Source organism: Sciurus carolinensis, chromosome 2 (assembly GCF_902686445.1).
Source record: "Sciurus carolinensis chromosome 2, mSciCar1.2, whole genome shotgun sequence".
NCBI lineage: Eukaryota > Metazoa > Chordata > Mammalia > Rodentia > Sciuridae > Sciurus > Sciurus carolinensis.
The window spans coordinates 163,709,499-163,737,465 of record NC_062214.1 but is presented as its reverse complement, the minus strand read 5'-3'; the positions used below and the strand labels follow the sequence as shown (position 1 = coordinate 163,737,465).

Sequence of the window (27,967 nt, the reverse complement as noted above, 5' to 3'; positions counted from 1 at the left end):
AAACATGTAAAATAATGCCCCCCTTCTCACTGAATTTTATTATCAAAGTTTTTTTTTTCATTTATTTTACAATATAATAAACTTCCTATTGGCATTTTAACATGAACAAATATTTTTGAAACTTAGTTTTAATTTCCAATACAGCAAATATGAATAGGTAAGACCATATAAGCAAAAGCTCCTTGAGGTCTTAAATTTTGAAGAGCATAAAGGGTCATACGAAGATCAAAGGTTAGGAGACATAGGTCTGGGGAAAGGCATCCAGAGAGAAAAACAGGGAACAGCACATGAAAGTTGAGAAGAGTTGCCTGCAAAGAGAAACTGTAAAGACATGGGATTTCACAAAAGCCAATAAGGAGGGAGGAAAAAAAAAAAAGGAGGAAAAAGGCTGACGTGCCTTTTGCCTGAATTGCTACCGCATGTCTCAGTAGGGAGGTCATTAGTGGAAATACACCATGATAATACCTGTAAAATCGCCAGGCCCGGTGTAAAGTCAGGTACTTGCTCCTTCATCTGAATGATTTGGTCCTTCAGTCTCTCCCTTATTTGCCTGGAGAAAAAAGAAAGGTTGAAGATAATACTTCATGTTTCAAGCATAAATAAGTGACATGGATTATTAGATGTATTTCTCTTAAATTAAAAATACCTTCACTAAATGAATCTAGGATATAATGTACTATGATCATCTCATCATTTTCTAGATTTCAAGTTGACTTGGATATTTTCTAACACCTGTTGATGATGACTGGGCCGTGGGGTGTGAGGACAGTCAATTTAAAATGTATTAAGTTGGGCCAGCCATGGTGGTACATGCCTGCAATCCCAGCTACGTGGGTGTCTGAGATAGGAGAATCATAAGTTCCAGGTCAGTCTGGGTAACAAGAAGACCCTGTCTCAAAATAAATAAGTCAGGCTAGGAGTATAGCTTGGTGGTAGTACACTTGTCTAGCATGTACAAAGTCCTGGGTTCAATCCCCCGCAACCCCTCAAAATAAAATAAAATATGCTAGTTGATGGCATTTTAAATCATACATTGAAAAGTAAAAATCTGGACAAAATTTCTGGAAGGCACTGGTTGTCATCTTTTTCAGCATTTTAACTCACCTGATAACTGTCATGAAAAACTTTTACAGGGAAAAACTCAAGCTCACATCTTTTGCTCAGCCTACCTAGTAAGAAGACTACAGGGTGACCACATAAGACTCAATGATAAATCAGTGAATCCCACTGCAAATTCAACATGAACTTATGAATTGCATTCCAATTCACATAAGAATTTCCCTTACAAAAAATAGAAGGTTAAAAGAACAACCTCATATGAAACTCCATTTATTCAATATTAATTTCTCAACGATATAGGACATTAAGAGAGTTAAATTATATTCATAAATAAATATTCAAAATAGCTCAGCCTTGTTCAATTATGATATATTATAAGATCTGAACAGTATTTGTCTCTCTTGGAGATCCAGTTTCATCTACCTTTCTTCCTCTCACTCTGAACTGCACTTGACATAACAAATAAACATGAACCCTCATTCTAATTGGGTTACTCCTGGCTCTACTTCTCCATGCTTTGTAAAAACTGACATAAACAGGCACAGAAGTTAAAAGGAAAAGCTCATCTAGAATTGATCTAGTAAACATCAAGATTGTTGAACGGTACAAGAAGTCATCCCCTAGACTTCCAATTTTTATTTCTAGTGAGTGACCTTGTTTTTCAAATCAATACTCTATACAATAATATATTTCAAAAGAATTAGGGCAGGGATGGTGGTGCATGCCTGTAATTCCAGCAACTTTGGGAGGGCTTTAGCTTCTCAAAATAAAAAAAATTAAAAAGGCTGGGGATGTGGCTGGGTGGTAAAGCACCTCCGAGTTCAATCTCTCACACTGTACAGAAGAAAAAAAGAGAGAGAGAATGAGAAAAGGAAAGAAAAAGAAAAAGAAAGAAAGAAAGGAAGATACAAACAATAGGGCAAAAAGTAAAAGTTCTATCTTTGTCTATCGATGTGCTCCAAAAAAAGGGCTAGGGAAAGGTTTCCACTGGTTCTACTTCACCTTTCCCTGCCCATACGAAACTCATGAAATAACTTACTAGCACAACATAAAAGGAGCCCAAAGAGTAGAAATACAATAGCAAGTAAAGACAGTGAAGACAAAGAACACTTAGAAACACTCGATCATGTGGTAAGGTAGGAGAACTTTCTTAAGCCATTCACAGAAGTAGAAACAGTCTTACAAAAGTCATGTGACTTCCCTTAGGGCCAAGTGGCAGAAAGATGAACAAGTGCAATGACCCTGAATAGGCAAATGAGTTCCAGCTAGAAACTGGAAGCAGTTAACCAGATCAGGTGAACTGTCTTTTAATCTGAATGTGACAGGAAGCCATTAGAGGGTCTTGAATAGGGCTGACATGATCAGACCTAGGTTTTTAAAATTTGTTCTGGTTGCTGAATTGAGAACACACAGCAGGGGAGAAAATCAGGGATACCAGCAAGAAACTATTGCAACTGCCAAAGTCCAAGCAGAGATGGTGATGTTGTGTGGATTACAGTATTGATGGCAGGTTGGTACAAAGTGGTTAGATTCTAGATACAGTAACATGAGGCACAGAGAAAATTCCAGGGCTACACATAAAGGATTGAGTTTTGGGAGTTGTGAAGTGGAGAGGGAAGACTGCCAACCTCAAATATCCTAAGGCACTGAGCAGATTTTATTCTGATTCAGTGAATTTATTTATCAATTCTTATAAAGATTCTAGAATAAGTGAGCATTTTGAGACCTAAAGTAGGGAGTCTAGAGACAAACAACAACAACAAAAATACACCCAGCAGGTAGTAAGTTATGGGAACCCATAACTTACAGGTACTATAGATGTAAAGTGTTGTTTTAGTTCAGTAGATTAAGAACAAAGAACAAACTGGTCCATATTTCTATTCTATCCTTTAAATGAATCTAACCTTGCAATTTTTTTTTTTCTTTTTTTGCACCAGGGATTGAATCCAGAGGCACTTAACAACTGAGCCACATCCCCATCCCTTTTTATATTTTATTTTGAGACAGGGTCTCAGTGAGTTGCTTAGGGCTTAGATAAGTTGCTGAGGCTGGCTTTGAACTTGCAATCCTCCTGCCTCAGCCTTGTTGAGCCACTGGTATTATAGGCATGTGCTACCACGTCCAGGGCAATATTTTCTCTTAAAAAAAAAAAAAAAAAAAAAAAAAGATTACAGCTGGAGATCAGTAACACTGACTCTCCTAAACTTGTCCTAAGAAGCAGAATTATTCTTCCAATTAGAAAGATGTGTTTAAAAGCAGGCATTTGGCCCTTTTCACAACATGACCAGAAGAGCAATAAGAAATGTTTTTAAATGTCCATAAACCATAATCAGCAAGAACTACTGTTCAGAATGCTAAAGCAATAGGTGGAAAGTTTTCTACTCTGGTAAAGTCAGGGAGGACCATTGATTACGTCCCCTAAAATATTCTAGCCTGTGTTCATTTTCTGGGTTAGCCAGTAACCGAAGAACTCTAACACGAAAAGTAGAAGAAAAGCAAAGGTCAACAATGACTTAAATTAAGAAACGACAAAAGAGGAAAATGGAGAGAAAAAGTGAACATTCCCTCATCGGTCTTTAGAGCCATGAAACTGTGGTGAATTAAATGGTGAGCAGCCCATAAATTCCAGAAAGTTTAAATGCTGTAACAGAACAACTTCCTAATCATTAAAACCTTCTAAATCGGGGCTGGGGTTGTAGCTCAGCATAGAGCACTTGCCTAGCACGTGTGAGGCACTGGGTTTGAGCCTCAGCACCACATAAAAATAAATAAATAAAAATAAAGGTATTGTGTTCACCTACAACTAAAAAAAAATTTTTTTTAGATCTTCTAAATCATCAAAAACTACCTTGAGCTACAGCTGCCTCTTGTTTCTCTCCATCCCTATGAGTTACATCCTCCAGGCAAGGATTCCAGAGTAAAGTGAGGCCAAAGTGGGTGGTCCCTGAACACCAGAACTGCACACATCGGACATTAACTCTAAATTCTAAGGGAAGACACACCTCAGTCTCTATGCAGGAGAAATCAGCACTGGAGTGTTAATGAAAAAAGTAAAAGTAACAATATATCATTAAAGTCTCTCTGGTTCTGATGGATACATACTAGTAAAATAATTATAGCTACTTATATATGTAAAAAGCACAAGCACGACCAGACACAGGTACAGTTTTAACTAAGATGCTACTGGCATATAGTGGGTAGAGATCAGGGTGCAATACCCTACAATGCATAGGACAAGACCCCATGATGAAGAATTATCCAGCCCAAAAGTTAATAGTGATAGTGCCAAGGGTGAGAAATCCTGCAATAAAATGTAATGTTTAGGATTATCTTTTATAAGGGGCAGAAATCAAGGAGGAAATCTTTACCTGTCCAAGATTTCCTTGATTCTCTGTCGGATAAGGGTCATCTGCCTTACTATCAATTTTCTCCAGTTTAACCTCTCCCACATACAACTGTGAAACAGCCTCATCAACAAAAGTCAAAGGTGAACATCCCCTACAGAACCGTATTATCCCTGGAGAGTCCTTGTTATACAGTCTAACACCCTCACTGTCACCAGTCATCTCTTTAGCCCAAAGTCTTATACAATTATTCTTGACAAAGTCTATTATGAATTCCAAGCCTACCTTTCTACCATGATACCACAGGTTCAAGTCTTTTGACATTTTATGGCAGGGAAGAAAAACATTGCTGAAATACACGCTAACAAGGATATTTCAACAGAAGCTATGTGGTAGACAAAGGAGGCAGCAAAAGGTATTTAGGGACACGGCTAAGAAATGTACAGGAAGAAAACAAAGCTGCTGTTAGACATCAAATGCTGAAACATAGTACAGGCTGGGAGTAATTCTTAATCCTCAGAAGGTCCACAGAAGGTAGCTCAGTGGTAGACTACATGTTTAGCATGTGCCAAGCCCTGGATACAAAGCCCAGCACCAAAGTAGGGAGAAAAAGATACATAGAAATGCCTTTAATAATGGTCAGAGAAAATGTTAAGAACATTCATCATCAAAAGGGAAGCCCTTAGCCAGGCATAGAGGTGGGGGCCTGTAGTCCCAACTACTCAGAAGCTGAGGCAGAAGGCCCACCTGAGCTCAGGAGTGCTCGGCCATCCTGGGCAACACAATAAAACCCTCCTCTCAAAAACATCCAATATAGGGCTTTTTCAAAAAAAGAATCCAAATTTATTTTCCCCTCCAAGGAGCAGATTATTCTTATAAGATCTTAATGATGCAATTCAACACATATGTTTTAATTAATTTGCTTTATCTCCGTTTTATTCATTTGTTGTTTTTCATTTGTTCATTATAACTTTTATGCTACTAACAAGTACTTCAAATTTCTTTAAAAAAAAAGCTTAAGAAGTACTTTCTTATAAAAATAATTGTGATTGTGAGGCCACCTAGTGTTTTAACTACATTAAATTCCTAGTCCTTTAAATCAAATTAAAAGACAAAATTATCTTCTTGTTGAAAGAAATCTGACTGGTCATAAAACCACCAATATAACAAAAAGCTACATTATATTAGCATATGGAATAGTCAACTGATAATAGCATTTTCTATTATTATGTAGAAGAATATTTATAATGGAAACTATTAAAATTCAACCCAAATACATATTTGAAAGCTTAATGTGAAATTATTTTATGCTTCATTGAAAATTTATAATGCAAAGTTCTTCCATCCAATTCTAACTCTTTCAAAGATCTAAGAAAGGAAAAGTAAATTGCCTAATACTTATGACAGGAAAATTAGATATAAATTTTTAATGAATTCTCTCTGATGGTAAAGGCCATCATTTATTCACATACACGATGTACAGTAGCTACTTATTTCAAGCTTCTAGATCAGGGTTTCTCAATCTCAGTACTACTGACATTTGGACCAGATAATTCTTTGTTAAAGTGATTGTCCTGTGCTTTGTAGGATGCTTAGCAGCCTCCCTGGCTTCTGCCTCAAGATGCTAATAGCACATAATCCCTCTCCTCCACCATGGGATAACCAAAAAGTCTCCACTCATGTCCAAATGCCCTGAAGTACAGGAAGGGGAAACCATTCCCCTTGGAGAATCACTGACAGAGAAACAATTGGAGCTAGGGAAACAGGTTGAAAAGTGGGTTACAAATTCATTAGAGAAGGGTCATAAAGAGAAAAGGAACTTTGGTGTCCCTGGTCATGCAACCCAGGGTGGTAGGACTCTAATCACTGTGATCCCACCTCCCCACCCCTGCTCGATCCAAGGAGGCAGGGAAGCATTGACTCCTATAAGACAAACTGGCAACATTGGGGCTGGGGTTGGGGCTCGGTGGTAGAGCACTTGCCTAGCGTGTGAGGCACTGGGTTCGATCCTCAGCACCACATATAAATAAATGAGTAAAAAAAAAAAAATACAGAGTACAGTATTGCTCAACTTTCCTATCTCCTTTCAAAAAGTCAGGCATCCAGATTTTTATGTGTTATTACAGACATAAATATGTTGAGATGTAATCCAACTTTTAAAAATAATTCTGCAAGTCAAACAAAACAAAACGTTTGGCTAGAAGACCACTGTTTTGTTACCTTCTGCCAATAGGAAGAGTTATGAGACAAGACAGGATGGCTGAGTATGGGGATCTAGAAGCTGTGCCCAACTATGTGCCAAGGGAGAGAGTCTGCCAGCAGGCCTCCCAGCCAGGGCCTCCCAATCAGAATCAGTCTCTCTCTTTGAAGATTACATAACCACAGTCCTAGCCATCAGTTAGTTACAGCTCTAACGACAGCTACAAGTCCCTTTAGAGGCCTCTGGACCACGATCCAGGGGCAGTGTGGAAGCCTAAGGCATCTCCAGTTGGAGGACAAGAGCAGTCCAATAGCTCTTCCATGGGAAAAGTCTCACAAAGACCAGGTCTTTCTGCCCTTAGACAAGACTTAAGGAAAATCTTAGGGCTTTGGTCTCAGACTGCTTACTAAATAAATAAGGACTAGTGTTTGACACCAAAACCCAAAGGAAAGATCTTTAATCATGAAGAAAAGTTCCTGACAGGTTCTGGTAAAAACACTTTACAGAAAAGTTTCTTTATCTTCTGAGACTCAAGCATCAGAAACCCAAACTGTACTTCTACTGCCCAGGCTAGTGGCAAAGACCTTCCCATCAAGGAGGGGAAAATCCTTAGCCAACAAAGATGATTAGATTAATCTACAATCAGTCAAAAACCTCGAAAATGACTTTTGGTGGGGGGTTTACTGGGGACTGAACCCAGGAGTGCTCTACCAGAGATATATGCCTAGTCCTTTTTCTTTTTCTGTTTTCTGTTTTTGAGACAGGGTCTCACTAAGTTACTAAGGCAAGCCTCGAACTTGTGATCCTCCTGCCCCAGCCTCCCAAGTCACTGAGATTATAGCTATGTGCCACCACATGGAGCTCAAAATTGACTTTCTGAAGAGAGGATCAGTTTGTTTCCCAAACAGATTGACTGAGTCATCTCCTAACAATTGTAAACGCCTCAGGGAGAACCAAACCCAAGACATGTCTTAGTGGGGATAAAAGCTTGCAATTCCTTTTAGCAAGCAATCAACAAGCCCTTAGTAAGGAAGGAAAATGCACTGTTGAGTCTTTGTCACCAGCACTGGAACTCTGGGGCAAGGCATGTCACTTGTGGTTAAAGTTTCATGAACTACTCAGGAGGATAAGATAGGAGGATCACAAGTTTGAGGCTAGCAACAGTGAGATACTAATCAACTCAGTAAGACCCCGTCTCAAAATAAAATATAAAATAGGGCTGGGGATGTGGCTCAGTGGTTGAGGACCCCTGAGTTCAACCCCCCATACTCCCCTCCCCCCAAAAAAAGTTTAAAAAAAAAAAAAGTTTCATGAACTACAAAATGGAGAGGAGAGATGGCTGAGGTGGCTGAGGAATCCTGACCACAGCACCGTCAGCCACTCACTCCTTCGAGGTCAAAGATTTACAGGGCACCAGTGTCAAGGGGATCAAAGTGCACAGTGCAGGGATACTAGGGCCTTCGGTGCTGGGGGTCAGATGTCAAAAAATACAGAACTGTGCCCACAGTTAGCACATGGGCTTTCCACATGCTTTTCATCTTCCAGGCACCTCCAGGACATAGTTACCATCACCCCACTCAGTGCAGAAGACAGTGATTGACTGGCTTTCCCAAGGCCACCGGAGCAGAACTTGCCCCTTAATTGCCACTGGTCTCTACCTGAGCCCTTTCCTTCAGCTCCACTGACCCTCCTCCATGCTATGTCAGCCTGATACCCCTTCTTCCAGGGGATTCTTCATACAAATGGGGGGTAGAATAGGGGAGCCACACACCCCTGCTCAAAACTCCACTGCCAAACTGCCTGCTCCCAACTCTCCTTATAAAGACAGAACACTTGTCCCACCTGCTCTCCTGCGTAGGATCCCCTGGCTGAACCTGCTAGGACCTTCCAGGCTCCACGTAACCCTTTTTTTTTTTTTTTTTTTTTTTGGTACTGGGGTTGCTTAACCACCGAGCAACATCCCCAGCCCTTTTTTAATAATTTAGAGACTTGCTAACTGGCTAAGTTGCAGAGGCTGGCTTTGAACTCGAGATCCTCCTGCCTCAGCCTTCTGAGCCAATGGGATTACAAGCAGGGGCCACTATGCCCATTCCCACGTAACTGTGGAGTGATCGGACACCAAAAGTTGGAGCATATTACAGACAAATCTTTTTGAGCACAAAAGGGCTCATAGGTATATCACCTACAGGACAAAGAAAGGGCTTATCAATGTTAAATCAGTAGCCAAAAAGAACTGCCCTTTTCTATGGTATCAGGGACTGCTCTAAATACTTTATAAGTAATAACTCATTAATTCTAACAACCTTATAAGTTAGGTGTCATTAGTACACCGATGTACAGATGGAAAAACCAAAACACAAAGGATAACTATTGCCCATTGGTCTACAGCAACTATGCTTAGGTTTCAAGGCTACTATCAACAAGGAATTTACAAATGTACCCAACTTCCCAACCAACAAAAACTCAGAGCATCTACCCCTGGTGTTTGCAAGTGGCAAACCATCTGTCTTTTTTCAACCAATGTTTTTAGAAAAGAGAATAAATAAAGAAAAACGCCCCTATGGGAGAAAGCAGGTCTAATTATAGCAAAGGAAAGTTAAAAAAAAAAAAAAATCACAAAACAGCAGCAAACTTTGAAATGCACAGATAGGGTTTGCTTTCACCTCCACCAACCAAAGCAAAGTGATTTTTCCACCCCCTTCTCCCTATGTATCTCTTAAAAGACTTTCATCCCAAGGCACGTTTCAACACCAATGTTTTCTCCATGCGGTCAGCTTTCCCCAGGGCCATCCCTTAATTCCATGTCAGTCATTTATTAACTGGTTATGTTAAAGGTCCAGGGCACAGGCTGTTTTGGTCAGGAGACCTCTTCCACATGACATTGGCAGGCTGGTGGCTCCACCTCCTTCAAGTCTTTGTCCATTGACCACTTTTTCAAAGAATAGGTTACCTTAACTCCCATATTAAAAATTGAAACCCCCATGCCACAGAAATTCCTATCCCTTTTCCCTACTCTGGTTTTCTTCTTGGCACCCCTTACTACCTCCTGTTGTTTTACCCACTTTAGCATCAATCTACCCATCAGTCCACCAACTCCAAGAGAACAACCCATTCAAGTCGTCTCGTTCACCATGAAGAATCTCAGGGCTGGCGGCACTCTCTCTCTCTGCTTCCTGGCCACCAAGAACTGAGCAGCCTGCCTCTGCCACAGACTAAACAGGGAGAAATTGGGGTGTTACTTCCAAAGGGAGGTAAGTGGCACCTCAGTCCATCAGGATTTCCAAGGAGAAAGAAAGCCGGAATGCTGAACTTGGCTCCCAGGAATGTATAAGGGCAGACTAATACGTAGACAAAAGTCAGGGTGGTGTTTTCAGCAGAGCGCAGAAATTGCAATGAGAAGACTGTTGTAAAGAAACAGATGAGTTTACGAAAATTCTTTCAGCAAGCAGCCAGCGCCTGGGAGAGTGAAACCACCACGTGCTAGGTGAAGACCATGGTTCTAGTCGAGCCTCTGCCATGAAGCAGCCTAGCAGCCATTAGCCAAAACACATTGCTTTTCTGGTCTACTTCCCTATTTGCAGGATGGTGTGGGTAATAGACTGGATTTTGGAGGAATTCTGACTGTGAAACTCATGGCCTTTTTCCCACCCTCTCCTCCAACCAAGGAAGAGATCTTTTATGATTCAAACACTGTATCCACACCATTGATCTGGAGGAAGAAACTGCCCAGGGCACTTGAAGCCTTGCAAACGGGACCCATGGGGAGGCCCAACAGTTGGTGGCAATCAAGAAGGTTGATCTGTAAACTTAGGAAAGAGGGACCCTTTCTCTGGTCTCCAGGATCCCTGGCAGCAATGGAAGAAGCTTGCTTACCTTTCCTCTTAGAGTGTCCTTGGCCTAGCAAAAGAGGAAAGGTAGGGACACCTCACCACAAGCCTCCATCTGCAGCCCAACATGCTCAAGCTTTAAGAACCACCTTCTTGCTGGGTACAGTGAGGCACACCTATGATCCCAGCTACTTGGGAGGCTGAGACAGCAGAAGGTCAAGTCCAGTCTGGGTAACTTAGGGAGATCCTGTTTAAAAAAAAAAAAAAAAAAAAAAAAAAAGGAAAGAAAAAAGAGGAAGAAGGAAAGAGAAGGAAGAGAATGAGGAGAGAGATGAGAAGGACGAAGAAAGGGATTGATTGAGGATGTAGTTCAGGGGCAGAGCACTTGCCTAACATGTCTTTTTTTTTTTTTTTTTGTAAACAAATGGGATACATGTTGTTTCTCTGTCTGTACATGGCGTAAAGGCATACCATTTGTGTAATCATAAATTTACATAGGGTAATGTTGTTTGATTCATTCTGTTATTTTTTCCCTTCCCCCCACCCCTCCCACCCCTCTTTTCCCTCTATACAGTCCTTCCTTCCTCCATTCTTGCCCCCCTCCCTAACCCTAACTCTAACCCTAACACTAACCCCTCCCACCCTCCATTATGTGTCATCATCCACTTATTAGCGATATCATTCGTCCTTTGGTTTTTGAGATTGGCTTATCTCACTTAGCATGATATTCTCCAATTTCATCCATTTGCCTGCAAATGCCATAATTTTATCATTCTTTATGGCTGAGTAATATTCCATTGTATATATATACCAAAAATATGGAACACTTCACGAATTTGTGTGTCATCCTTGTGCAGGGGCCATGCTAATCTTCTCTGTATCTTTCCAATTTTAGTATATGTGCTGCCGAAGCAAGCACGCCTAACATGTCTTAAGCCCTGGGTTCCAACCCCAGTACCATCAAAAAAAAGAAAACCTGTTTTCAGGAATGCCCCAGGGCCATGGCCCAAGGGTTAGCTGCCTGCTACAGTTTCAACACATGGAATCTGAAGAACTATGGTATCTCATGAGTTGGGCAGGCCACCTCCCCTTTTAGGAATCCTACCCTGTGAAGAATTATAAACACTGTAGCACAGTTCCCGGGAGTCAAGCCCTCCAGGAAGGTCAAAATGCTAAGATACAGTTAGCTATAAGAACCACCTTATGAGTACATTGAAGGAAGTTCTGTGAGAAAAAAAAAAAAAGGCCAGTGTGTGTGTGTGTGTGTGTGTGTTTTACTTTATGTTTAAAAGTCTTCATGCTCCTTTACAAATTGTACTGGCTGTTCATGAACAGGATGATACAAAAAGTCAGCCTGGGCTGGGGATGTAACTCAGTGGTTTAAGTGCTTGCCTGGCATGCATGAGATCCTGGATTCTATCCCAACCACTACAAAAATTACAATTTCAATTAAATTAAATTGTATTTAGCTATGTTACTTCTGAACCAACTGAAGAGTGAAACTATTCCAGGACATGGAACAGCTTTTTTCTAGAGAGTATCTTCAACACCTCTGGCCAAATCATTGATACCCCATTCTTCAATGATGGGAACTTGGATATATGGTCTCAACCTTTAGGATGCTTGCATGGAGCAAACTTTAAAAACTGGTTTTTAAAATATTCAGTCTGGTGGCTTCTGGCAAGTGAATCCAATTAGGTTAGTATGGTATTTGCACCAAGCATTGATATTTTTCAACAGTTCTTTCTGAGTATAAATTGGTAAAACGCTCTTGCAAAGAGTGACTATATCAAACAAAACTGATCGTATACATGTTCTATTGTCCTACAGTTCTATTCTTAGGTATATAGACTCAACAAAAATGTGTATGATAATCCACCAAAAGACATGTAAAAGAATGCATGTAGTACTATTCAAACTGCCAAGACCTGGAAACTCAAATGTCCACAGATATGTAAACAGCTGCAAACAGAAAAATACTATTCTGCAATGAGTCAATGAAGTATAATTATGAGTGAATGAACTATAACTACATGTAACAGAATAATTTCAGAAATGGAGTATGATGCCATTTATATAAACTCAAAAACAGGCAAAACTATCTAGTTTCAAAAGTCAGGATAGTGATTGCCCCTGTGAGGGGTGGTAACTGGATGACGCTTCTCAGGTGCCAAAAATGCCATTTTTTTTTCTTTTGGTACGGGGGATTTAACCCAGGGGCACCCTACTACTGAATTATTTCCCTAGTCTCACGAAGTTACAGAGGCTGGCCTCAAATGTGCAATCCTCCTTCCTCAGCCTCCAAAGTCGCTGGGATTATAGGTATATGCCTCCGTAACTGCCAGTAATACCATTTCTTGATCTGGGTGCTTAGTTACACAAATAGAGTCACTTGAAAAAATTCATTGAGATGTATATTTATAATAGGTATACTATTTTATATGTATTCACACTTAAATATAAAAATAACAAAAAGTTCCTAAAGTGATTCAAGGCAGCTATCCCTGTCATAAAGAAAATGATTCCATCATTCATATGTATATACTAACTAATTACCAATCATTAATATAGCTAACATATATTGAGCACTTATGTGCCACAAACAATTCTGACATCTCCTCTGTTTGGAACTCATTTAATTATCCTTAAAATCCAACAGCCCTGGACATTATCTTCATTTTACATCTGAGGAAATTTTAGCACAGAGGGGTTAAGCAATTTGTTTAAAGTTGCACAAGTAGTAAAATAGGGTTTCTAGGTGTTTGGGATATACACAAAAACAATCCATCTATTTGTACTTATGGAACTCATAAACATATTTAATTTGCTCTCTATCCAAATAAAACATACCCAGAATGCACCAATTCTTGGTACCCTGCCAAGACACAAACCTAAATTATCTCTTCACAACCAGTCTTTGTAAAAGTAAGTTTTACTGGTAAAAGGTTTGAATACAAGCAAAAATAAATAAAAAGGAAAGTCAAGCAAAAACAATACAGTTTAGTATGCAATGTTTTGAAAAAGAAGATTTCTTTAAATGGCCAATAGGTACATGAAAAGGTGCTAAATATTACTAATCATTAGGGAAATGCAAATTAAAACTACTATGAGATACCACTTCCTATCACTTTGGATGGCTATTATCAAAAAGATAAGCCCGGCACAGTGGCACAGGTGGCGCACACCTATAATCCCAGCGGTGCTAGAGGCTAAAACAGGAAGATGGCAGAGTTCAAAGCCAACCTCAGCAATGGCAAGGTGCTAAGCAACTCAGTGAGACACCATCTCTAAATAAAATACAAAATAGGGCTGGGGATGTGGTTCAGTGGTCCAGTGCCCCTGAGTTCAATCCCCAGTACCACCCCCCACAAAAAAGAGATAACCAATGTGGGGGGCATACAGAAAAAGGGGAATCTTAGTACACCACTGGTGGGAATATAAATTAGTACAACCATTATGGAAAATAATATGGAGGCTCCCTAGGAAACTAAAAACAGAACTACCACATGACCCAGCAATCACTCTCCTGGATATATAATCAAGGGAAATGAAATAACCACCTTGTAAAGATACCTGCCCTATCATTGTTCACTGCAGCATTACTCAAAACAGCCGAGGTATGAAAAAAACCTAAATATCTGTTAATGAATGAATGGATAAAGAAAATGTGGAAAATATCTACCATGGAATATTACCTGTCACAACATGGATGAACCTGGAGGACATTACACTAGGTGAAATAAGCCAGATACAAAAAGAAATATTGCATAATTTCACTTAGATATGAAATATTTATACAGAAATACACATACACACAGGGAGATGGAGAATGTAACCAGGGGGATAAGGGTGGGAGTTTGGAAACCAGGAGATGTAGGTCAAAGAATAAAAAGTAGCAGCTATGTAGGAGGAACACATCTAAAACTTTAATTCACAACGTGAGTACTATAGTTAACAAAGTTATATCGTATTAGGGATTTTTATTAAATAAGTAGGTTTTAGCCATTCTTGTCTCAAAAAGTACCTGTAAGATAACATAATAATTTGCTTCACTATAGTAACCATTTTACTATCTATATGTATTCCATAATATCATGTTGTAAACCTAATATACCTAATAAAATTTATTAAAAAAAAAAAAAAGAAAAGAAAAGCACTAAGGGATAAGTACTGCAATTTCTAGTGAAAAATCCGGGGTTCTTCCTCACCATTGTGGAAGATTCACCGCCATCTAATTTACATCTCTCCATCTTGGTTCACATTCTCTACCTTCCAGGAAACAATCATTTTGCCCCGGGTAAACTTCACTACCCAGTATAAATATATAAATATATATTGCATGCAAAAGCCTCTACTCATAATGTACTATTGTCGGCCACAGCAGTAAAAATAACTAGGGATGCCAAAGGTTCCAAATGCAACTTCAGTAAAGTCACACAGAAGAGATGCTTCCCCATTCCTTCTACCCGCATCTTAGCCGCCAAATCACTTCTCAAACAAAAAGCAGGGGGCATGGTGCTAGGGGTGCAGAGAAGTGGCTGAGCACATGTAGTATAAGGCCCTGGGGACAATCCTCAGCTCAATAAACAGCAGGAGGTGTTACTCTCTGGGAGCAAATTTGGCACCCATATCCACTTGAAATCTGAAGGGGTGGAACAGGCAGAGCTCAAATGGAATATGGAATATTGTCAGGACTCGTAAGCCAAACTAAAAATTAACTCTAGGGTCAGTACAGAAAGATGGCTGTTAGAAGCACAAGATGGAAGAGAAAGGAAAAGTTAGACTCTATTGTATCTGGAAAAATATGGACTGAAAGGAGATCTTCTGTCACCAATCTTATCAAGTGTTGTCACAATGTAATCACCTCCAAATTATAGGAGAAAAGAGTGGACTAGATTTCTGAGTTCCTAAGTGGCGTCCCGAGCAGCTCCAACTAATCTATCTCAGAAAGTTGCCAGCCCATTGCACTTCGGGAGCAGAGTCAGGCCAAGACCTGCCCCCGCAAATAGAGGAGCCCACAGACAAGCAGATTGGGCCCGGGGCCTTTCTTCGCTTGCAGGAGACCGGTCTTCAGATGTTATGGCCCAGTCAATGTCCTTCCTCCCTACCCAACAGACCTGACACTACTACTCCAAGCGTCCCTCCTGCAAAAAACTGGGTCCGTGTGGAACTGCACACCTGGCTCAAAGTACTCGCCAGCTGCCCAATACACCCTAACAACAATGACAAGTGCTTACGCAGAGACCACCTTCCCGTTCAGGACTTCCGCCGGCGCCATGGCCTTCAATAGTCCGCTGCCCACGATTGACACCACCAAAATCAAGATTCCACTCCCTTCGCAGCCGCGGGACACGGACAGCCTAACCCACGTGCTTAGCGACTGCCCAAGGGGATCGTACTACTGCGCCTGCGCCCCTCCCCCCACCCCCTCCCCAGGGCACGGGGGCGCGTGCGCAATCCGGCAAGACGTTGTTCCCTTAGCTAGCGAAGAGCGGAGGGGAAGGGGGCTGCAGCGCAGGGAAGAAGAAAATAGGTGATGACTGGCTGGGGGAAATGATTGGCTGGTGGAAAGAACCGGTGCAGAGCGCGCCTCTGTCTGGGGCGGGAATCTGCCCAAGAGCGAACAGGAACCGACTCCGGAACCCGCCTCGGTTCCAGCCAATCAGGGCGCGGGGCGGGGCGGGAGCATGGTTTCCCGGGCGCGGGAGGCGCGTCTCCGCTACCTAGTTGTGCCCTGGGGACGCCTGGCCGCATCTGAGGCAGGCTGGCTTCTCTCGAGAGTTCCGGCCCGTCCCGGGCGGCAGTGGCTGCAGACCCTGGGTGGACTGCAGACGTTGAGCCGGGCGTGTGGGCGGCTTCCGACTCTCGCACCCGCGCCGCCGACCCTGGTCGGGCGGGCCTCTGACTCCTAGGCTCTGAGATGGCGCTAGTGACTATTTTTATTTAACTCGCGAGCGAACCTGGCGCCCAGCCAAGGTTGAAGCCCGGCGGCTGTTTCAGCCCCGCTGCGCTGCGAAGTGTGTCGGAGCCCGAGGGCGCGCGGCTCCCGCGCAGTCGGGTCACCCGGGCTTGGCGCGGCGCCGGGAGGGCTGTGGCTCCCCGCGGCCCAGCTGGGGTGGAGCAGGGACGCGGGCCGCCCGGTGGCCAGATGTGGTCGTCCCGCCGAGCGCAACGCTCCTCCCTGTCGGCGTCCCACTCGGAGCGGACCTGAGTTTGGGCTTTTGCACCCGGAGCCCGATGGGACGACCGAGGCAGCTGGGGTGTGGGTGAGGGCGGTGCGGCTCGGCGCCGAGTTCGCTGAATCTGCTCTCGGTGCGCCAGCGTCCTGGCGAGGGTCTTACCGAGCTGGGTTCCCACCCGTCCTCCCCACGTAGCTCAGTTCAGTCGTTCAGGTCACTTAGGACCTCAGCAGTTGTCTGTGTTTCTTCTATCAACCGTTTCTTAATAGCAGAGCTTATTTATTGAACTTGATGGGGGTGGGGGGATATGTGACTTTTGTCTAAATTCTGATAATTCCTAAATTCTTAAAATATTTTGCAGTTCTCCCACATATGGAATTACAGAATATTTTTCTTATTTATTCACAATTTTGAGGTATAACTTACATACTGTAAAATTCATTCGTTTCTAAGGGTCAATGACAATATATTTACAGAGTTGTACAACTAACACCATGATACATTTAGAAAATATTTGGCAATTTTTTCCTTTGTGTGCGAGCACGCTGAAGATTGAATCCAGGGCCTCCCATATGCCAAGTGGCTTACACCTCCAGCCTCTAAGTGGACACAATATGATACATAGTGATACAATAATTACCAAATACTAGTAAATATAATGACTTCTGAACACATACCCTCATTACCTGGACAAATGAAATTAACAAGAAAAAACTGATTCTGATAAAGTACAGATAGTGAATCCTTTTGTATCTTACATTACCAAACAGATAGTGACTGTTTCAGCTGAGAAAGGTGCCTAAACCCCATTTTACAATGGGCAACTAGACTTTGAAGGATAACTTGCCCAAAGCTGTGTTTGGCCTTCGGACCCAAACCTCGATGCTTCATCTCTAAATCTATTGCCTTTGCTATCTGGTTTTCAGCTCTAATACCTACAACCTATACAGTTCATTCATTCATTGAGCAAGAAATTGTTGAGCAGCCACTGTGTGCCAGCAACAGGGCTCTAGAACCAGAACCAGATACTGAACTAGATACCATAGTAAATTGTTCCTGCCCTCGGTTCATACTTTGGTGGGACGAGAAAATGATCAATTTAAAGAATATACAACTTTAGAGATGAAGGCATGCTATTATTCTTTTAGTCATTTATTAATTTTGCAGTGCTAGGGATCAAACCCAGAGTGCTAGTAAGCCCTGTAGCACTGAGTTATAACCCTTGCCCAGAGACAAGCTATTTTTTGAAAATATGCTAGTTAAGAGGACAGACAGTGATGGTGGGGAGGTGAGAGAGTGCTTGTTTATATATACTTATTCCTTTTTTCTGTGCTGGAAATTGAACCAAGACCTCACACATGCTAAGCAAGTGTACTACCTCTGCTCCATATCCCCAGACAGTTCTGTTTTGGAATTGTAGTAAGAGAAGTTTCTCTGGGCAATGACTTAAGCAGAAACCTAAATGAAGAGAGGAACTTAGAATGTGATAGAAGGATAACAAGGACTTGGTCTGAGCTACCGGGAGATGGAAGGATTTTACCTCTCCATGGAATGATCAGGTTTTAGGGATAAGATCATGAATTCAACTGAGATGATTTCAGAAGCCTCTTAGACATACAAGTGGAGATATAGTATTTAAATCTATGAGACTGGATAAGATCTCACCAAGAGTATTGGATGTAGGTAAAGAGAGGACCAATGACTGATCCCTAAAATATTTCAATGTTTAGAATTCAAGGCGATCTGGAGGACCCAAGAGGAAAGACAAAAGGTGTATCCAGTGTGTTTTGAGGATAACTACAAAAGCACATTGTCTTAGAAGACAATGTATTTCATGGGAAGAGGGGTAATTAATTCTGTCAAATATTGCAGATCAGAAGGATTGCAAGTTCAAAACCAGCCTCAGCAACTTAGCAAGTCCCTAAGCAACTTAGCAAGACTCTGTCTCAAAAAAAAAAAAAAAAAAAAAAAAAAGCCACACATTGGTTAGATAAAGGAACTGAGAATTGACCATCTCATAGAGAATAGGGAGACGAAAAAAAAATTTCTATTTAAATGCTTATAATGGCAGTTGCTAGAAGAAATGTGTAACTTTTTTGCCAAGACTTCATTTGTATAACCTCTTGAAGGAATAATTTAATAATATCTTTCAATATTATTGTAATTCTACTTCTAGGAATTTATCCTTAAGTGATATTCACACAGATACACAAAGATATGTAGGAAAATGTTACTTACAACATCAACTTCAGTAGTAAACCTCAATAGCCTGCATCACAATGAATCTCCTTAAAGGCAGCTTATCCATAAAATGTATATTATGATTTAATTTATGTTAATATACCCAAAAAGACCTTCTTTGATTATACTATAAAAAGTTGCCCCCTAATTTACATCTCCATTACTGTGACATGAACCTATTTTATTCATAGCACTTATTACCATCTACAATGACTTGTTTTTAAGTTATTTGTGGACTCTCTGCTTTTCCCACCAGAGTATGAGCTTTATAAGAGATGTCCTTTGTTGTTCATACTCATCTAACCACTTCATAGGGGTATTTTTTAAATTTTTATTTTATTTCATTATAGTGTCAGAATCAAACCCATGTCCTTGAATACACTGCATAAGTGCTCTATCATTGAGCTACACCCCTACCCTCAGTGAGTATGATTTTTAAAATATCTTGTAGAGGAAAAAACTGCTTCCTATTCTCCTGGAGTAGTTATCTGTTACTCTCATTCCTATGACTATCTTAATTTCTCCAGCCTCATTTTTATCATATGTAGATGAAGACAATGGGCATTTATTCTCAGCCTTAAATTTACATTTGAACCACCTGCGTGACTTTTAGTTTGTAGTTCTGCCTAGGGTCTACCTTTGATCAGTAAAGTCAGAAATTGGGGTAAGGTCAAGGTATCGGTATTCTTTGAAGATTAAATGACATTAAAGGATATTTCTGGTTATTTCAGTATCAAGGATACATTATAAGGCCAGGAATGACTGTGCATGACTATATTCCCAGGAGGCTGAGGCAGGATGATCATAAGTTCAAGACTTGCCTGGGCAACTTAGCAAAACTCTGTCTCAAAATATAACCTCCTTAAAAAAGGGTTGGGGATGTAGCTCAGAGGTAGAATGTCCTGAGTTCAATCCCTAGCACTGAAAAATAAATTAAAATTAAAAATAATAATACATATCCAAACACAGGGGCACATCCTATAATTCCAGCAACTCTAGAGACTGAGGCTAGAGGATTGCAAGTTCAGGCCAGTCTGGACAACTTAGCTAGGCCCTAAGCAACTTAGCAAGATCCTGTCTCAAAACAAAAACAAAAAGGACTAGGGATGTGGCTCAGCAGTTAAGTACCCCTGGGTTCAATCCCCGATATGGATAGATGGTAGATAGATAGGTAGATAGATAGATAGATAGATAGATAGATAGATAGATAGACAGACAGACAGATGATAGATAGATAGGGCTGGGGATGTATCTCAGTGGTAAATTGCCTCTGGGTTCAATCCCCAGTACCACACACACACAATAATAGTAGTAGTAATATTAATGTTGCTGTGGCGCATTTGAAATAAATCACCAGGTCAATCTTGAAGCAGGGATGGAACTTTATTTGCTGGCAGGTCAGAAGGGCAGCAAGCAAGTCACCTCTGCAACCTTCAACCCTTTGCAGAAAGTAGGGTACATTTTTATAGCTAAAAAAACTCAAGCTACCGGTAAGTCAAAACCATAGCAAGGTAGGAAGTGGGTCAGAATGAACCAGTTTAGGGTACAGTACACTGCCCAAGAAAAATGGAAATTAAAAGAAAACATCTTACAAATGCATTTCTTAATAATACATTGTATACTTATAACAGAAACATTTTTTCAACTGCCATGTGTTGCCAAACTGGGTGTGCTTATCAGGAGGTGGCAGAGGTGGGGTTTTCTCATCAGAGAAGCATTTCTTATATGAAATGGAGTCTTAGGGTACAAATAGAGTTTGTCTGGTCAAGGCACATACCGTTTGGCCCATAACATAATGACATACTTTCTCTGCTGTGAAAATATTTTCCCAGAATTAGAATCCCGGTTTTTTAGACAAAGAATCTTTTGCTTTAGAAATAGTAGATGAGGGGCTGGGGAGGTAGCTCAGTTGGTAGAGTGCTTGCCTTGTAAGCACAAGGCCCTGGGTTCGATCCCCAGCACCCCCCCCCAAAAAAAAAAAAAAAGAAATAGTAGATGGAATTATTTCCCACTGTCTCAAAATGGAGTACAAATGTTTGACCTAAGAATTTCATGAGAGAAAGATCCAAAATATGATTTGCATGTTTGTTGGAGTGTTCACTTTTTGGTCAGATCACTCTCTTAAGATTTCATATGTTTACTAATACTTGATGAAAAGCACTTCGTTTTTTCATATTATTAATTAGGGGAATAACCACAAGTCTAACTATGACTTTGGGAGAGTTCTTCTCCTTTCTTGAACCTCTGTGATGCGGTTGCCCAGCAACAGCTTCTTTGATGTGCTGACATTCTACTGGCAAATTGTGCAGAACTGCTACTTACAGTGGACCATTCAGGTGCCTTCTGGGATTGATCTTGGATTTGGAATTTTCTCTTGTTCTTTATGTGGTAAAACTTTTAACTTTCTACTAAATGAAGCATAGCATGCTTTATATCTTATGAGTATGTAAAAATAGAATAGTCATATACAAAACTAAAAACCCCAGAATAATCATGTCATATTGCTGTATTTTATTTTTACTTTAGACATTTAATACATTTTTATTGTATTTTCATGAGATTCATTTTAGGGAGCAGTACTAATATCTATTTAAATTAACTTGTGTTAAGATTTGTTTTTCTCTTATTGTATTCTTTGTTCAATTTATATTTCTGTGCCTATTGTGAGATGATAAGGACAAACCAGAAATAGAGTCTACTGTTAAATACCTTTCATTTAGCAGGGGAGATAAAAATTTGACATAATACATATCGAATGAAATAATAATGAATTGAATACTCTGTGCTGTTATAACAAAATACCCAAGGCTAGGTAATTTATAAAGATCAGAAATATTTTTCCTCATGATTGTAGATTCTGGAGGCTGGGAATTCCAAAATCAAACCATGGGGATTCGCCTGGGGAGATAGCTCAGTTGGTAGAGTGCTTGCCTCACATGCACAAGGCCCTGGGTTCAATCCCCAGCACCAAAAAAAAAAAAAAAAAGAAAGAAAGAAAGAAAAAAGTCTTGAGGTAGCTGAGATCCTGTCTCAAAATAAAAACTAAAAAGAGGTGGGCATGTGGCTCACTGGTAAAGTGCCCCTGGGTTGTTCAATTCCTGGTACCAAAAAAGAAAAAAAAAATAAAGACTTGAGGGAGTATCTGGTAAAGTCCTTCCCCCCATATTCCCCCGCCACACACACACCAGGTATTGAACTCAAGGGCACTTTACTACTAAGCCATATCCCCAGTCCTTTTTTCTTTTTCTTTTTTTTTAATTTTGAGACAGGGTCTCCCTAATTTGCTCTGATTGACTTCCAACTTGGGGATCCTTCTGCCTCAGCCTCCCAAATGACTTGGATTACAAGCATAGGCCACCATACCCAGCTTGGTAAAGGCTTTCAGTGAACCCTCTCCCTTCCCTCAAGACTTTTTTTTTTTTTTTTTTTGAACCAGGAATTGAATAACCCAGGGGTACTTTACCAGCGAGCCACATCCCCATCTCTCTTTATTTTTTATTTTGAGACAGGATCTCACTAAATAACTTGTGTCTCAGCCTCCCAAGTCACCACCGCATCCAGCTCCCTCAAGACTTCTGTTTGTTTTCTTTTGTTTTGTTTTTTGTTTGTTTGCTTTGTTTTGCTTTTTGTTTTTGGTGCTGGGGATTGAACCCAGGGCATTTTGCATTCGAGGCCAGCAGTCTACCAACTGAGCTATACCCCCAGCCCCTCCCTCAAGACTTTATAAGAGCCCTGAGGCCATCTAGGTGGGCTCTGCCCTCCTGACTTATCATCTCCTAAAGGTCCTACCTCTTCATTCTATCACACTGAAAACTAAGTTCCATAATATATATTTAAATTTAGGGGATACATTCAGATGATAGCAAAGTTAGGAGGACAGAAAGATCTTCACTTTGTAGAATTTGAGGAAATCTCCTTAGAGGAGATGGTACTTGAAATGACACTGAAGAATTTTTATAAAAGTTTATAATTCTGGGAATATACTTTGGCCTGCACAATAGTTTGCATTTTAGAGAATATGAGTCAAAGTCACTAAGTAAAGTTGTTTTTAATAGAGAACAAGGGGCTAGGGAATAGTTCAGTGGTTGAGTGCTTGCCCAGCAAGTGCAAAGTCCTGGGTTCAGTCCCCAGGACTGCAAAAAGGAACAGAAACCAAGAGTCATAAGATGTTAAGAAAATAAAAATGAAAAAAAAGAATGAGAATCTTCAGAAGAAATTTATCTTCAGTATCATGATCATTTCAAGACTAAGGAGGAATTTATTTTCCCTTTTCTTCCATCAAAACTAGTTCTTTTGATTCTCTTCTTTGACTTTTAGAAAAGAAATTGATATAGTAATGATCTTAGGTATCAAATAATGAGAATAGGGGAGAGATTAAAGTCTCCTAGACATATTTAGACTGTAATAATTGCTTTTGATAATAATAAATCTAGAATGAATTATTAGATGGATTTTAAAACAGATTTCAGGGTTAGTAAAGAAAACACAGCCCTTCTTGTATTGTGTTCCATGCTCCTCAAGTCACATGATCCTTGGGGCTAGGGGTGTGGTTCAGTGGTGAAGCTTTTGCTAGGATGTCCTGGTTTCCATCTGTTATGGTTTGGATGTGAGATGTCCCCCAAAAGCTCATGAATGAGACAATGTGAGAGGGATTGGACTAAGAGAGCCTTAACTCAATCAGGGATTTAATCCCCCTGATAGGGATTTACTGAGTGCTAACTGAAGTGTCAGGGTGTGGTTTGAGGAGGTGGGAATTGGGGCGTGACTTTGGGTATATATTTGTACCAGTCAAATGGACTCTCTCCTTGCTTTCTGATCGCTATGTGAGCTGCCTCCCTCTGCCACACTCTTCTGCCATGATGTTCAAACTCACCTCATGGGCCATGGAATGGAGTGGCCTTCTCTGGACTAAACCTCTGAAACCATGAGCCCTAAATAAACTTTACATTCTCTACAGCTATGCTGGTCAGGTCATTTCATCACAGCAGTGAAAAACCTGACTAAACACTATCCCCAGTATCACCCCCACACACACACACACACACACGTCACATGATCCTGATTTTTTTTTTCCTCTTCCCTGAAAATTCCTCTCATTCTGAAAATGTACAATTCTCTGGGAGAGAATACTTAGCAAAGGAAACATACATGCCCACACTTACATGAACCCCCTTCAGTACAATCTTTAATGATCAGATTGTATTCCCTGATTTTGTTTTGTTTTAATTGTTTATTTATTTTGGTGCTGGGGATTGATCCCAGGAGTGACTCTACCACTGAGCTACATCCCCCATCCTTTTAATTTTTTTGTTTTGAGACAGGGTCTCACTAAGTTCTTGAGGCTGGCCTCAAACTTTCTGTTCTGCCTCAGCTTGCCAAGTAGCTGGCATTATAGGAGTGAACCTCTGCACCTGGGCTATTCCCTGATTTTGAAAAAGAAACCCCTATCTGATTGCTTGATAAGACATATGGACATTGAGGGCTGGGGTTGTGGCTCAGTGGTAGAGCACTTGCCTAGCATGTGTGAGGCGTTGGGTTCGATTCTCAGCACCACATATAAATAAATAAAATAAAGGCCTATTGCCAACTTAACAAAATTTTTAAAAATGTAGATATATCATGAAGGAAAGCTTTAAAGAATCCCCAGCACTGTGGGATTGTGGAAAAAACAAACAGACATATGGACATTGATCTAGAAGGTCAATTTTTCAAGTTTTCTCTATTTTTTAAGTTTTTACTTTAGAAAAGAAAGATAATATAAGGAATTGAATTGGGTAGAGAAAATAGATTTAAGGCAATACTGAAATTCTTAGAAAATTTAATTTATAAAAATTACAACCTGAGATTACATTTTATTTTCCTCCAGGAGTAAAAAGAGCACCATGAACTATCACATATGACATTATTAATTCATGTTTGACTTAAAATTTTACCTCTTAGCAATATCTTGAGGGACATAGTATTTCTGATAGATTGAAAATAAGGGAAATTTACAAGTCAAATACCTAAAGACATGATTAATAAACAGCCTTGGGGATATAACTCAGTAGTAAAGTGCTTGCCCAGCATGCACAAGGCTCTGGGTTAAATCCCCGTCACTAAATTTAAAAAAGGAGGGTGATATTATGAGTATATATACCTATATTCATGTGCTACTTCCACCAGTTACAATCTAAACAGAGTTTGATGCTGTCTTTAGAAACCAGGTCTTCCTTTTCTCCAAGCAACAGGTTCATTGGGCAGCTTCTTCTAACTAAGCACTGAGGATCTGAAGTAGAACCTTCTAGAAGAACATTGCTTTTGATGCCCGGCAGACCTCAGCATCTTTTCTTGAGTACTCTATGGAAACTTCCCTCGGAAGCATCTGGGGTCATCTTTGGTAGATGTGGTTCATGCTGCTTGTATCTCCAGCATGTCAAGCCATCCTCATTCTCTAAACCACTCACATCCAGGAAGGCTTCCTACTGGCCAAACCAAAGGGCCCCATGAGGCCAAGCCACCACAAGTCAGGCAACTCTCAGCCTGGAAAAACCATCCAGTGGTGAGTTGTACCCTGGTGTTTATTTCTTCCTACTTCTCTTAAGGAAGTAAATCCATTTCTCCCACACAGCTGAAAACTAGAAGAAAGGGAAAGTCCATTCTGTTTGCCCGTTTGCCTGTGCTAGTACCCTACCCCTTTCTTTGATAGTGAATGAATACAAGAAATGAGGTCAAATGATATCAATGAAATGAGGACAAGGAGAGAGGAAACATTGGAATCTAATAAAATCTCAAATGGATTTTAGTTTTGCTTTTTTTGGTAGTTCTGGTATTTCACTAATGCCCATTACCCCCAAATTAATATAAAAATAGACTAAATTATCTCTGAACTATATCAAATAAGTTTGATCTAGTTCAATTATTTTGCAGATTAGGAAACACCACCAGAGAAAGGCCACTGTGTTTAAGTGGCAGAACTAAATAGTTTGATTCTCATTATCTCTTTAGTGCACCATATTTTTTTGTTTATTTATTTGCTTTTTGTAGTACTGGGGATAGAACCCTGGGTCTCACCCATGCTAGGCAAGCACTGAACTAAATCCTCAGCCCCTACTTATTTATTTATTTATTTCCTGTTTTTTGCTGTACTGGGGATTAAACCCAAGGGTGCTCTACCACCAAGCCACATCCCCAGCTCTTCTGTTTTTTATTTTGTGACAAGGTCTTGCTAAGTCACTTAGGCTGACCTTAAACTTGCCATTCTCCTACCTCAGCCTCCTGAGTTGCTGGAATTATTTTTTATTTTGAGACAAGATCTCACTAAAACTGGCCTCAAATTTAAGATCCTTCTGTCTCTGCCTCTCTAGTAGCTGTGTTTACAGGTGAACACTACCAGGCACAGAATCAATGATCTAATAGTTTCTATAAAGTTTTTATTAGATGTACATTAAAATTTCCCCATTTTCTTGATCTATATTCTCAAAACTGTGTCCCCATAATTTAGATGTGCAGCATTTCCTCATGGCTCATATTATGAATTGTTTTAGAAAATGTGAAGTAGCTTTTTGGGTCAGCATGTTACTTGTTGTTTACCTGGGACCTAATGTGGTTGTTAGGGTAGCACCTCAAAATGAATATTTTAAAGTTGTGTCTATTTAAAACTACTTATTTGAGTTAATATAAACCAGAATATTATGGGATTTTATTTACAAGGTACAAGGTTTTTTTTTTAGTTGTTGATGGACCTTTATTTTAGTCATTTATTTATATGTGATGCAGAGAATGAAACCCAGTGCCTCACAGGTGCTAGGCAAGTGCTCTACCACTGAGCCACAACCCTAGCCCCAGGGTACATGTTTAGTTAATTAATTGGCAATTTCTCTTTCTAGGCTTGTTTTGATCTACCTCCTGAGGTGGTTCCCACCAGGAACCCAATCACATGCAACAAAAGAGCAGCTGACCGAGTCCATCCTGACTTTGCTGGTTTGTTGGTGAAAAACAAGAATCTTTTAGCTGAGGTATAGAGATTATGTAAACAAAACGCTCGGAAATTGTATCTTCTGTAAAACTAGGGAAAGTAAACATTCTGATAAAGAGCTCAAGGTATAACCTTTCCCAGTTTTGCATTTTTTTTTTCCTTTCAATATTGAACTCTTTCCTGAAGAGCATTAATTTAGACTCAAGTCTGTCCCAAGTCTGTCTTTTAACAATCTCCACTGGACACTGCTTACAGATTACCATGCTCAAAATTTATGTAAAAATAATAATCAAGTACAGGTACTAAGTTATTTGTTTGTTTACCAGTGCTAGGGATTAAACTCAAGGCCTTGACCAAGCTAGGCAAGTGCTCTACCACTGAGTTATACTGCCAGCCCTAATTTTTTTTTTTGGAGGGGGTACTATGATTGAACTCAGTGGCACTCTACTATTGAGCTACATCCTCAGCCCTCTTTATTTTTTTATTTTTGAGATAATGGTTCATTAAGTTGCCAAGGCTGACCTTCAACTCACAATCTTCCCACCTCAGTCTCCCAAGTCGCTAGAATTATAAGCATGCACCACTATGCATGGCTCCTAAATTTTTAAAATATATTTTTTAGTTGTAGATGGACCACAATAACTTTTATTTTATTTATTTATTTTTATATGGTACTAAGGATTGAACCCAGTGCCTCATACATGCTAGGCAAGTGCTCCACCACTGAGTCACAATCCCAGCCCCCCTAAATATTTTTAATGAAAAAAATGAGTTCCTATTTTTAGTATACCACCAAATGGCAAATATCCACTAGTCTAATTGAATACTTGATAGATCTGAGTGACTTCAATAGATTAAATTTCCCTGATATGTGGATGCTAATTCACAATAAGAGTGGGAGGCTAGGGAAAAATTGAGTTACTTCAGGCAGAGGAGAATAAAGGGAGGGAAGGGGTCTTGGGGTCGGAAGGATAGTAGAATGAATCAGACATTATTACCTTATGTGGATATACAACTATACAGCTGGTGAGATTCTACATCATGTACAACTAGAATAATGAGAAATTATACTCCATTTATGTATGATGTATCACAGTGCATACTACTGGCATTTATAACTAATTAGGACTATATATATATATATATATATATATATATAT

The 27,967-nt window shown here is 40.2% G+C and overlaps 2 protein-coding genes and 2 non-coding genes across 4 annotated transcripts in view; 2 read left to right on the top strand and 2 right to left on the bottom strand.

Annotated features, from left to right (window-relative positions):
* The window catches only part of Mthfd1 (methylenetetrahydrofolate dehydrogenase, cyclohydrolase and formyltetrahydrofolate synthetase 1), a 67,614-nt gene extending 51,783 nt beyond the window's left edge, over window positions 1-15,831 (bottom strand). The window contains exons 1-2 of the mRNA XM_047541819.1: window positions 15,668-15,831; window positions 466-550 (exon numbers count right to left, since the gene is read on the bottom strand). Coding sequence (XP_047397775.1) covers window positions 466-550; window positions 15,668-15,708 — 126 coding nt within the window. The 5' untranslated portion in view covers window positions 15,709-15,831. The remainder of the gene's footprint in view (window positions 1-465; window positions 551-15,667) is intronic.
* The window catches only part of Zbtb25 (zinc finger and BTB domain containing 25), a 157,305-nt gene that overhangs the window by 90,832 nt on the left and 38,506 nt on the right, over window positions 1-27,967 (top strand). The window lies entirely within an intron of this gene.
* Window positions 11,243-11,349, bottom strand: LOC124978578 (U6 spliceosomal RNA). Its single transcript, XR_007107546.1, has one exon. It is a non-coding gene; the product is annotated as a U6 spliceosomal RNA (small nuclear RNA).
* Window positions 20,745-20,821, top strand: Trnat-ugu (transfer RNA threonine (anticodon UGU)). The gene has a single exon. It is a non-coding gene; the product is annotated as a tRNA-Thr (tRNA).